This window comes from Neophocaena asiaeorientalis, unplaced genomic scaffold (genome assembly GCF_003031525.2).
Source record: "Neophocaena asiaeorientalis asiaeorientalis breed wild unplaced genomic scaffold, Neophocaena_asiaeorientalis_V1.1 scaffold5, whole genome shotgun sequence".
In the NCBI taxonomy this organism is placed as follows: domain Eukaryota; kingdom Metazoa; phylum Chordata; class Mammalia; order Artiodactyla; family Phocoenidae; genus Neophocaena; species Neophocaena asiaeorientalis.
In genome coordinates this window covers 7,110,900-7,123,251 of record NW_020174698.1, presented here as the reverse complement: position 1 = coordinate 7,123,251, position 12,352 = coordinate 7,110,900, and the positions used below count along the sequence as shown (strand labels likewise).

The 12,352-nt window shown below is 37.9% G+C and overlaps 1 protein-coding gene across 1 annotated transcript in view; it reads left to right on the top strand.

Annotated features, from left to right (window-relative positions):
* Window positions 1-12,352, top strand: part of LAMA2 (laminin subunit alpha 2) — a 588,138-nt gene that overhangs the window by 447,397 nt on the left and 128,389 nt on the right. The window contains exon 36 of the mRNA XM_024759015.1: window positions 9,012-9,154. Coding sequence (XP_024614783.1) covers window positions 9,012-9,154 — 143 coding nt within the window. The remainder of the gene's footprint in view (window positions 1-9,011; window positions 9,155-12,352) is intronic.

Sequence of the window (12,352 nt, the reverse complement as noted above, 5' to 3'; positions counted from 1 at the left end):
CCCTTACGTATTATCACTAGAACCCTGCAGTACTCTTATAATCAAAGATGATTTCTAATGGCAGTTATTGTCCCCTCTATATGAGAGCAGAAACAAAATAGTGGAATGTGGTTGATTACTGTAAAGAAAATGGGACTTTCTATAATAAAAGATGATGAAAAACATCAGTTGACCTCCATTTGCTATTTAATGAGTGAGGCTCTGTTGGACATGTGATCACACTCCATCCTAACCTCTTTTTTGTTGTCTGTTTGTTTTTGTTTTTGCGGTACGCGGGCCTCTCACTGTTGTGGCCCCTCCAATTGCGGAGCACAGGCTCCGGACGCGCAGGCTCCGGACGCGCAGGCTCAGCGGCCATGGCTCACAGGCCCAGCCGCTCCGCAGCATGTGGGATCTTCCCAGACCGGGGCACGAACCCATGTCCCCTGCATCGGCAGGCGGACTCTCAACGACTGCGCCACCAGGGAAGCCCCATCCTAACCTTTTAAACACCATCCTCTGTCTGTCCCCATTTAATCCCCAAGTACTAGTTCCTATTCAAAGCCCAGTATGGCTATTATAGTTTTCTACAACTCTAAACTGGGGCATGTTGTTCAAATCCAGGCATCAGGATAGCTATAAAAGTAACTTCTGTTCACCCTCCTCACACCTTTTTCACATCTATTTTGTTAGTGAAAGGTGCTTTGAGTTTCTTGTTGGCAACGTTCTTGGCCTTGGTCCAGGCTAGCAATGCTGTAGAACAGCAACTAGCACTCTGATTCCAGGCAATTTTCTTATTGGCCATCAGGCTCAGTCATTTGTACATCACATTGAGAAAGCCGTTCCATTAATAGATTAAGGACTTGTGCTGTTGAACTGTTGTGTAGAAGAGGCTGATCACTATTTCTTTTCTTTTCAGTCAGGCTTTATTTTGAGAGTAAACTCTACTTGATTGCAGTTTGCACTCTACAGAATCCAGGGAGTTTATTAACCTTGAAGAAAAGTAGATCACATCATCTTAAAGTTGGAAGTCTTATAAATGAGGTAGTCTAATCATCTTCTATTCGGTGGTGTCCTTGAAACAGACCATCTCCTAATGCAAGGAAACATGCTATAGTGAAGGGGCTATAGAAGCTTTGAATTCTGGCTGGCCACATAAAAGTTGTGTGAATTCGATTAGCTAACTTTTCTAAACCTCATTTTATTATCCGTAAAGTGGAAATAAAGTCCTATGTACATTAGGTGGTGTCTAAGCATAATAGATGTTCGATAAATTTTAGCTGTTCTTATCATCATGGTTATTATTTGATCAGCTTTTTCAAAAGCATGATGCTTTGTGCCGCTCCTCAGTTTTTGTATTTGTTTTTGTTTTTAATTTAGGCAGGTTACAGTTTATTATTGATTCAGAAAGTTATAGTTTAATGACTTTAACTTGTGATTACCCTCGGTTATACCAGTAATAAGGAAGATTATTTTAATGCTTATTTAATTTTAATATTTTAACATTTTTATTTCTTAATTTCGAAATTCTGAACAGCGTAATTTTATTGAGCCAAATCTATTTAGACAAGTGTATTTCCATTCCAAATTGAAGTTAAGAACTGACTAGAAAAATAAGAGGCAAATTATAACAGTAAAATTTTTACACATAGATATCATTAAGACTAACTTCATAAATTTTTTTATTACACCTTTATTGGAGTACAATTGCTTTACAATGGTGTGTTACTTGTTGCTTTATAACAAAGTGAATCAGGTATAGTGTTGCAGTGGTAAATGGGAGTGTGTTCTTGATTTCACTTTCAGATTTTTCATCCTTAGTGTATAGGAATGCCAGAGATTTCTGTGCATTAATTTTGTATCCTGCTACTTTACCAAGTTCATTGATTAGCTCTAGTAGTTTTCTGGTAGCATCTGCGAACAGTGACAGCTTTACTTCTTCTTTTCTGATTCTATTTTGTCGAAAGCTTTCTCTGCATCTTTTCAGATGATCATATGGTTTTTCTCCTTCAATTTGTTAATATGGTGTATCACATTGATTGATTTGCTTACATTGAAGAATCCTTGCATTCCTGAAATAAACCCCACTTGATCATGGTGTATGATCCTTTTAATGTGCTGTTAGATTCTGTTTGCTAGTATTTTGTTGAGGATTTTTGCATCTATGTTCATCAGTGATATTGGCCTGTAGTTTTCTTTCTTTGTGACATCCTTGTCTGGTTTTGGTATCAGGGTGATGGTGGCCTCGGAGAATGAGTTTGGGAGTGTTCCTCCCTCTGCTATATTTTGGAAGAGTTTGAGAAGGATAGGTGTTAGCTCTTCTCTAAATGTTTGATAGAATTCGCCTGTGAAGCCGTCTGGTCTTGGGGTTTTATTGTGTTGTTCATCGTTGCTTGTTTCCTCTTTATTTCTTCTGGGTCCTTGTTAAATGTTTCTTGCATTTTCTCTATTCTATTTGCAAGATTTTGGATCATCTTTACTGTCCTTATTCTGAATTCTTTTTCAGGTAGACTGCCTATTTCCTCTTCATTTGTTAGGTCTGGTGGGTTTTTATCTTGCTCCTTCATCTGCTGTGTGTTTTTCTGTCTTCTCATTTTGCTTATCTTACTGTGTTTGAGGTCTCCTGTTTGCAGGCTGCAGGTTCTTAGTTCCCGTTGTTTTTGGTGTCTTCCCCCAGTGGGTAAGTTTGGTTCAGTGGGCTGTGTAGGCTTCCTCATGGAGGGGACTAGTGCCTGTGTTCTGGTGGATGAGGCTGGATCTTGTCTTTCTGGTGGGCAGGTCCATGTCTTGTGTTTTTTTGGGTGTCTGTGATTATGATTATTAATTATGAAATTAATAAAATCATAAAATTATAAAATTATTATGATTTTAGGCAGCCTCTCTGCTAATGGGTGGGGTTGTATTCCTGTCTTGCTAGTTGTTTGACATAGGATGTCCAGCACTGTAGCTTGCTGGTCGTTGAGTGAAGCAGTTTTTGATGAGATACTTAAGTTAGGCTAAATTCTGGGGTTTTTTAAAAATAATTCTTGGCTTTTCAAGTCACTGAAAATCCCTTTTATGGTGACCTTACATTTTTGTTTTCTCTTAAAGTTCTTCAAATACATTATTTATAGATTCATAAACACTATGGTTGTAACTCTTTTTCTCATCTTTAAAATTAGGATATTAATAGTACTTATCTCATAGAATTGCTGTAAACATTAGATGAGATAATGAAGGCAAGACACAGCATATTGTCTTCAATGTAGTGAATATTGTATAGATAAAAGCTACTGTCCCATTATTATAATACTTTCAAAGCTTCCATTTGTTTTTTGAAGAGCTATACCATACTTGAACCATATCGAAATTATTTTTAATATATATTTATATACATAATTTTATTTAATGTTTATATATGTATATATATATATATATATCACAACTACTTGGTACATGAATAAATTTATCAGCCTCATCCTAAACCGACAGAAAGTCTTTCCCTCTATTCAAAGAACTAACAGGCAAAAAAAAAAAAGCCTTTTTAATGGGTCTGAAACCACATTTTTATTTTAGAAGATATTTATCTATAAATAATATGGAATAACTGAATCCATTTTAATAAGCCTTAAATAAATGCTAATCTAAAACTTTCTTCTTGAAGAAGAAAGAGGAAAGAGAAATATACAATCCATACCCAAGGAATTATCAATGGCCTTAATGTACAAGAATTAAATTAAAACACACACATTAACACACAGATTTTATCTTTTGTTAGAAATGTATATTTACTCATTTTATCCCTTTTTGATTAGAGCCAGACAATTTATGTATCTTTACCTAAAATTGGTTAATAGGTTTGGCCTTTTTAAAAACATGCAATGCACTCATTTCAGCTTTGGCTTCTTTGGTTTGGATACAGTGTGTGAATTTTTTGTGACGGTAAGCCAGTAGTTATTATGCATGGGGGACTCTGGTAGAAATGCAGTATTTTGTACTAATTGCTAACGGAAAGATCTGTAATATCAGCTGCATGATTTGCCCCTTACATGTGCCCAGCTATAACAACCTGAATGTAGTATTGCATTTGCTAGTATTAGACACAAATTTATCCTGACACTTTTATAAGCAAAGCCTCAAAAACATTTAGTCATGTAAAATATAATCATAGTCTTGAAATATCTGCTTTTGCTCCCATGCATTTCAGGCAGAATCTCATTTTATAACCTTATCTCTATTGCTGAATAGGAGAATGGTTTGGAGAGGTTCCTTGGGGGTCTTGATTATAAGATAGGTGTTAATTTACACTGAGCAGTTACTGCACCCTTATCAAAGAACAATTGTTTACATAATGTGAATATTCCTTGTCTCTATACACTCTTCAGATCTTCCCTATATAGTGAATTAAACGTGGTTTTAATTTGCATCCCATTTCCAGTGTTTGTTGCCAGACATTTCAGACTTTTTGAGGACAAATAAAAGTAGCTTGTGGTGTAAGTTAAATATTTTGTGTCAGGATAAAATAGCAAACCATTATGTAAAGGGCACACTTCCCCATGTGTTTATCTTATAACTGCATGAACTAGACTTGTACAGAAGCTTTGAAAAAGTCCCATGGCTGTCGCATTCATAAGTCTTTCTGACCCATTTGGACAGATGTTAGTGTATTACTTGGAGCATACTATAAAACTTACCTTTCATCTATGGAAATGTGCTTGTACTTTGTTCCCCCAAAAGCAGATACGGAGACCATAAGACATGGGATAATAATAGACCTTTGGACACAGAGACATAAAATGGAATTATGAGTCCTTGAAAGAGCAATTAAGTACATTTTCATTTCAACAACTGAAGATGAGGAACCAAAACAGATGGGCAGGAGGTAGAATAAATGACAGAAAAATCCGTATCCATCATGCCTCTTGGCATCAATTTAGCTCACCAATTTACTCTGTAGTGTATTACAGTAAATCAGATCTAGTTCTGCATTCCAGTCCCTGATTTCTGCTTGTCTGAAGTGAAAACTGAGAATACTGAGAAAACATTTCCCTGAAAATTTCTGGAACCATCAGTAAGGAGCCTCTAGCCATACCATTATCAATGAGCTGACTCAATTCCTCTTAGAAATGGGTAGGTTATGAATTATAGATAAATTAGAGAAAGAGCTAGCAAAGTATTTCTGAAACGTACACTACCCTAAAAAGCATAGTGAGATGTCATATTATCAAGTATCTTTCAAGATCTTGAAAGTGAAAAAAGAGCACAGTGCTTTGAATGGAACTTTTAAAGTAGTGATGAACTTGGATTCAGTGGGAAAGGAACCTTCACATTCTTCTTAACTTTTAATAAAATTAAGAACTGTTGTTAATACTTTTTAACCTATGAATTGCAACTTGAAGTCTCTAAGCTGAATTCACATTCTAAATCACACATGTGAAACTTGACAAAGTTTATCAGTTATCTATTGCCACTACTCCAAAATTTAATAGTTGTTGAGTATATACAGCAACTATATATATCCTCACTATTCTGGAGGTTGGCAATTTGAACAGGGTCCCCTTGGATACTTCTTTTGTTATCATGCGGTGGGGTGGGTTCCTAGATGGCCTTACTCACATGGAAGGACCTCAGCTAGAATGGTTGGATCTACCTTTCTGTTGCTCATGTTGCCTCTCTTCCTCAAGAAGGCTAGCCTGGGATTTTTCACAAGGCAGCAGGATTCCAGAAGTGTGGAAGCAGAAACTGCGAAACTCCTTGAAGCTAAGGCTCAGTGTCCCTCTGAAGCATTCTGATGGTCAGAGTTTGTCATAAAGCCAACCCCGATTCAAAGGGGGATGTGCGGGGGAATAGACTCCACCTCTTAACGGGAGGAGCGGCAAAGAAATGGTAAACACTTTTAACCCTTCATCCTCCCCAGAAATGAGCATCATCTTTATCTGGCCAGTAACCCAACTGTGTCATTTCTTTTATTAACGTTTTGTATATCTTTTCTTCCCCTCCATTCCTCCATTCCAATACCTTTCCTGTGTCAGTATTACCTCATGCAGGTATCATAGCATTCATCTCCTTGACATGAGTCAGTTTCTGCCTCTCCAATCACAAGACAATTTTCCCTCTCTGGCCATTTTTATACTATGTTTTATAGTTTTATAACTATAAAAACTATAGTTTTTATACTATTCTGTTCCTCACATATCTGTGTGATTCTTCATTTCATATCATGTATAGTGTTCTCACATTCAGACATTTCCTATTTGGCCAATATTTTTATCTCTATTTCTCTGTCTCTTTCTCTCCCTCTCTCTATTCTTCTCTCAATCATCTCCTTGTAACTCCCTGATCTTCTCCAAAATAGTTTTTGCTCTCCTTTCACAAAGATAGTAGTAAGCAAATATTTATTGATTATTTACTATGTGCAAGACACTTTCCTAGGCACTGTGACCAAAGTTGATTAAGGTCCCTCTCTGAGGAGAGAGAAACAATATATAAACACATAAAATGAAAAGATAGCCTATATGTGCATGAGTGTTAAGATAAAAAGACAAAGGGAATACAGTAGTGGTTGGTGGGGACAGTAATTTCAGAGTCTTCAGGGCCTTCTCCTCCGAGGAAGTAACACTTGAGCACTTGACCTAGATCTCCAGGAGTCACATGGGTGAAGATGAAGAAAGAAGTGTTCTCGGCAGAGGAGACAGCAAGTAAAATGACCTCTTCCAAATCCTTGCTCCCTTTAGGATAGAGCATCCCTAAAGTTTGTTATCTGGCCCAGTGGTTCTAAACTCTGGCTATATGATAGGATCATCTGGAATCTCTTAAATATACTGTTGCCTGGGCCTCACCACAGACCCATCAAATCAGATTCTCTGCAGGTGGGTAGGGGAAACACCTAGATACCTGTATTTTGTAAATCGCCATGATTTGTATGCAGCCAAGATGGAGAACCAGTGACTTACAGTAGTGCTTTTCAAACATGAACATGCATAGGTCCCATGGGAATCTTTCTGAAACACTAGATCTGTTTCACTAGATCTAGGATAGAGCCCAAGATTATGTATTTCTAACAAGCTCCCAGGTCATGCCATTGCTGTTGATCTAGTAGTTATTCAAAGTGTGGTGCTCAGACCAGAGTATCAGTGTTCACCTGGGAGTTTGTTGGAAAAGCACATGATCAGTCAGAGAATCAGAAACCAGGTGATTCGATCACCTCTTGAATCAGAACTGCTAGGGGTATGGCCCAGCCTCCTGTGATTTAAGAAAGCCCTCAGATGATTCTGAAACCCACTCAAGTGTGAGCATCAGACAGGGTGTTGGTGTTTAGACATAGTCAATTTGGTACCTAATTGTGTTCCAGGTTGTGTTTTCTACAGTTACTTCATGTCAAGAGGTCTGTTGAAGCTTCTCAAGCACTTGCATTGAACTGAGGGTTTGAAGCCACAGCGTTCTTTTCCTTTTACTTAGTTTCCATGCAGAGCAAATTCTCTTTCGTTCTGGCTAGAAGAGGAAGAGATCCAGCTCTAGTTTCAGATTCCACCTCCAGCTCCCAAAGCCTCTTTGTTCACTCAGCTTGCAAGGCATCAGGAGCTTACAGCGCCCCTGCAGGTGACACTCAACACTTACAGGTGTCACCTGCAAGGAGCTGATTTATTAAAAGCCCTGCTGGGGCGGTTTAATCCCTGTGAAGGGATATTGTAACTCACCTCTAACTGCTGTCCCATCACAGAATCACTCTCTGTACTACTTCTCTTTGTTTACAAGCTTCAGTTAATGGTTTTCTCTCCATTAGGCAGCTCAGGGGAGTCCTGTTTAGAGAACTAATTGAATTCTTGCCAGTATGGGGCATGATCCAAAGCTGCTCCAAGTCTCAGTATTTTTCATGTTATATATTTTCCTCTCTTCTAACATGTGTATAGTTTTTATACCTCTATCTGCAGAACGTAAGCTAGAAATTGTAACTATGCACGAACGCATATCATAAATATGGTAGCACGTGCTTCTTGGCATGGAGAGCTACATCTCATTACTCTGATGCAAAGAGTGAAAAAAAATTTTGAACTAAAAATCCAAACTGAATAGGTATATTTTATAAAGCCTCCAAAAGAATCAATATCTTTTAATTTTAGAAATTTTACTATTTATGAGATTCAAGTGATAATGGTGAAGAAACCATTGTTTCTCTCCACCACCCTACTACCGTCCAACCCCCTTCCACTACCACTAAATTTGAATAGTCCCCCTTTCTAATCATTGAAAAAATATAGGTAGAACACTAGCACTCTTGGCTACTTCAAGAATAAAGTTTTCCTGGCTTTTGGCAATTATTTATCCACAAAACAGGATTAGGTTAATCATCAAAGTAGGAATTTGTGGGACTGCATCTAATCATGAGTGATAATGTGCTGAATAGTTAAAGAGGAAGAGTTGGCGAATGCATAAGTAAGTGAACAAGTAAGTAATAAATAAATACATTTCATCACGACAAAAAAATTGTAAAAAGAAGAGTTCTTTTGACTTTTAAAAATATTCTTCTCAATAGATGTCAAGCTAAAGAGTCATACAGTTTTTGAATATGTAATACCTGAAGCACGTAGAGACCTAATTGCTATAGACAATCCACATTGCAATCTAATGGGGCAATGTATACATTTTTAGATTCCAAAGCATATTTTATTGCCAATTACAGATTTCCTCTAGATTGTTCACGTGCGACTCTCTGGGGCATTTATAATGTTATAGTCCATGTTTTACCTCTCCTTTAGTACTTAGGCAGTACGCTCGTTTACCCTCAAAATCCATTTGGTCGTCCTCTTTGGTTCCTCAGTTTATATCATCATCCCTATTTCAGGTTCTGGGCAACAGGAATGTCTGCTCTTTTGTTGTTCTTTTCATCTTTTATCAACCGTCATCCGTTTGAAAGCATTAATTATCTGAGATGAGAAACATCATCTTTCACAGGATAATACTTAGGCCATAAAACATTTCATAGCTGAAATCTTTGCACATCTGCCTGGGATGCTTAGCAGAAGTAAATATTCTTTGCTGTTTCCCTTTCACAGTTTGTGGAGATGAATGCACCGGCCTTCTTCTCGGTGACTTGGCTCGCCTGGAACAGATGGCCACGAGCATCAACCTCACTGGCCCACTGCCCGCTCCTTATAAAATTCTGTATGGTCTTGAAAATATGACTCAGGAACTCAAGGTAGGTTGGAGCAGTAACAGCAAGAGCCAGGGGAAAAATGACAAAAGCTTCCAAAGGGGTAATTGCCGTAATCGGTAAATGCTTTTCCCTTTGTCCCAAATCAAGGCAGGCAGCCATTAGGGAAATTCAAAGACGTTCTAAACCAGTGTTTTTCAAACTTGAGAACTATAATTTACTGATTGCTCTTATGGAAAAAGAAGCTCATGTACCCCCAGTGTTTGGCCTAAATCAATTTTATTATGTTCCTTAAATATGTGCAAACATAAAATCAGATATGAACTCCTTATACTTAATAGCTCTATAAAATCAAAACAAATTAATCTTTACAAAAGCCTAAAAAACAATAAAATTCAAATTAAAAACATTAATATAAAATAACAGATGATTTTTGCTGAAAGCAAATTGCTACTTGCAACAAGAATATCACACTGACTACTTCCACATAGGTTCTTTCATCAGCATGCGACATGTGGTAACTCGGTTCTCCTACCTTTCCACAATTTGAACTAGAGAACCCTTTGTGAGGGGTCCTGAAATGACATTTGGCATCACTTGACAAGTGATTTATGTGCTCAATCTGCCATATGATCAAACAGGCATGCAAATGTAGGTGCTAAGATCAAGTGCATCTCTCAGGTGCCCAGCCTGGGTTCCAGAAATGCTTACATTAACATTTAAGTTTACTGTCAAAATGAAAACACAAGGTGAAAATTTTGTACTAGAGAATGAGGAGATTTTTGAAAGTACTTCAACAAGAACTAATTTTGTTGTAAGAGAAACACTATTCTAAGACATCGTTAAAGCTTTCCGTAGTTAATGGGATAAAGAGGAAATGTTAAGGAAATTGGAGTTGTTTCACCTGAATAAAAAAAAGATGAAAAGCGACTCCTTATACACTATCAGTCAATTACTGGATATTTATTAAGAAACTCTGGAAAGCCCCAATATTGCACTTGGTTCCCCAGGGGTTTCATGACCCCTATAATGCAGTCACTACCCTTAGGAAGCTTAGAGTCTATGTGGTTTAAAAATAGTTAAACAATTAGCAAAAATACATAATTACCACGTGCTTTATAGACATTTGACATACAGTAGAGTTCAAAGACTGGAGAAATAGATGAGATCCAGAGTAACCAGGGAATACATCATTAATGAAAGTGTAATTTGTGTTAGAACTTGAAGGATAGAAACAATTTCAATAGGCAGAGAATTATTGGTGAAGACTGGAGGAAGAAACCTAAGATTTATTCACTAGGCACTGGTGGACATTCTTCTAGGGAATATATTCTTTAATTTAGACCACAGCCTTCAAAGTAAGTATTATTATCCTTATTTACCAGAAGAAGAAACCAATCATAATGATAGCAAGAATAACATTTATTGATGAGTATCTCTGTGCTAGACAATTGACTAAAGTCTTATGTGATTTATCATACATAGATTTTACAGAAACTCCAAGAAGTAGGAAAGGAGTACTGTATTAGCTATGTTTGTCTCAGATAGCCGGGTAGGGACACTGAGGCACAGAGACAAGGTTACATGGCTACTAGGTACAGAGCTGGGACGTGGAAGGAGGTAGTTTAACTTTAGGGCCTGTGAGAATGAAACTACCTTCACACAGCTCAGAGAGAGAAGGGCTCAGTCCACCAGTAGCAAGGTCTCCTTGACCCCCAGCCCATCCTTACATACTCTTGCCACTGAATCTAGGAGAGCCACATGTGCAGAGGCAGAGGTGTGGATGAGCGAGGCCTGTCCAGCAGACATTAGAAGTCAGGCCTGCTAGTGAAAGATAAGGCTGGAGACTTCAGTGGGGCTAGATGATACGAAGGACAATCATGAAAGCCAGGCAGAGAAATCCGAGTTTACTTTGTAGGCCCAGCATTCAGGAGTGCAAAGAGTTCTAATGAAGAAAATGCTGACCAGTTATCATGTATGGAAGGAATACAAAGAAAGAAAATTAAACTAGAGAAGGAAATACTTCAGTAGGACATAAAATAATTTTAAAGTAATAACTTAAGCAGTGGATGAAGTACTGAAGGGCCCTCTGAAAGAGGTTCCAATCTGTGGACATCAACCAAGCCTGGGGTTCAGTCACCTGTTTCCTTACGGCTGGGTATTGGTCAGAATGACCTTGATTTTCCTTAAATTCCAGTCTTTCTTGATTCTGTTTGTGTTCTTCTTCCATAACTTGTTTAATATCTGGATATTTGGAACCCCACTTTGATATTCTAAATCCTTAAGCAAGTCATGTGCCCTCTTTGTTCAGTTCCTTTAACTGTATCAGTGCTCCCTGGGTTCCAGCCAGAGATGACCAGAAACACACATGTGATAGAATAAAGTTGGGTTTACTAACTTGTTGCAACAAGGGGTACTGCACAGTGTGGGGAATTGGGGCTGTCTCAATAACAGGGCATTAGGAATCACTTAGAGTATTGGGGGTTTGTGCTAGGGAATTTGAGGGCAGATTCAAGGAAGCAGGAGTTTGTGTTGGACTGGGTACTATTAGAAAGTGGGAATAATTCCATAATTAAGTATTCTAATGAATCTTATCTAGAAGGAGGGAAGAAAAAGGGAGGCTAAAGCTACAGTTAGTAAGGAGGCAGTGGCCACTCATATTAGCCAGAAAATGGGATTTGAGGTACTTTTGTGGTCTGCACAGAGACCATGATTTCGTCTGCATTTAGATAAGATTATGGAGTGGCGTCATCTTTTGTTTCATTCATCACTCTCACAGAGTGATGCTGTCTACTGTTAGTGTTTGGTGAGATTGATTATGTTTAATAGGAGAGGAAAATGGCACATCTGTGAGTGCCAGGGCAGCTCCTACAACATTGATGCCATGCAGTTAGTTAGTGTCTGGCCAGGTCCTTCTGTCAGGGCTCCTGTCCTCAAAGAAAGAGGTAATAAACCTGTGAACTGTATCTCTGTTGATTAGAATGGGAGCCTTAAAGACTCAGACAAGGTTCATCTTGACTCTACCCCTTACTGGCTGTGCAATCTTGTATAAATTTTTAAGTCTCTTTAAGCCACAGTTTTCTATATACAAAATGAAATAGCATTTATCTCATAGAACTATTGTAAGAGCTCAATGAAAAACAAAACAAAACAAAAAGACCTGGAACATAGTAATGTCTCAATAAATTGCAGCAGTTTGTATTATTTGCCAGATTACTCTACGCGGTGCTTTGTAAGTGCCCA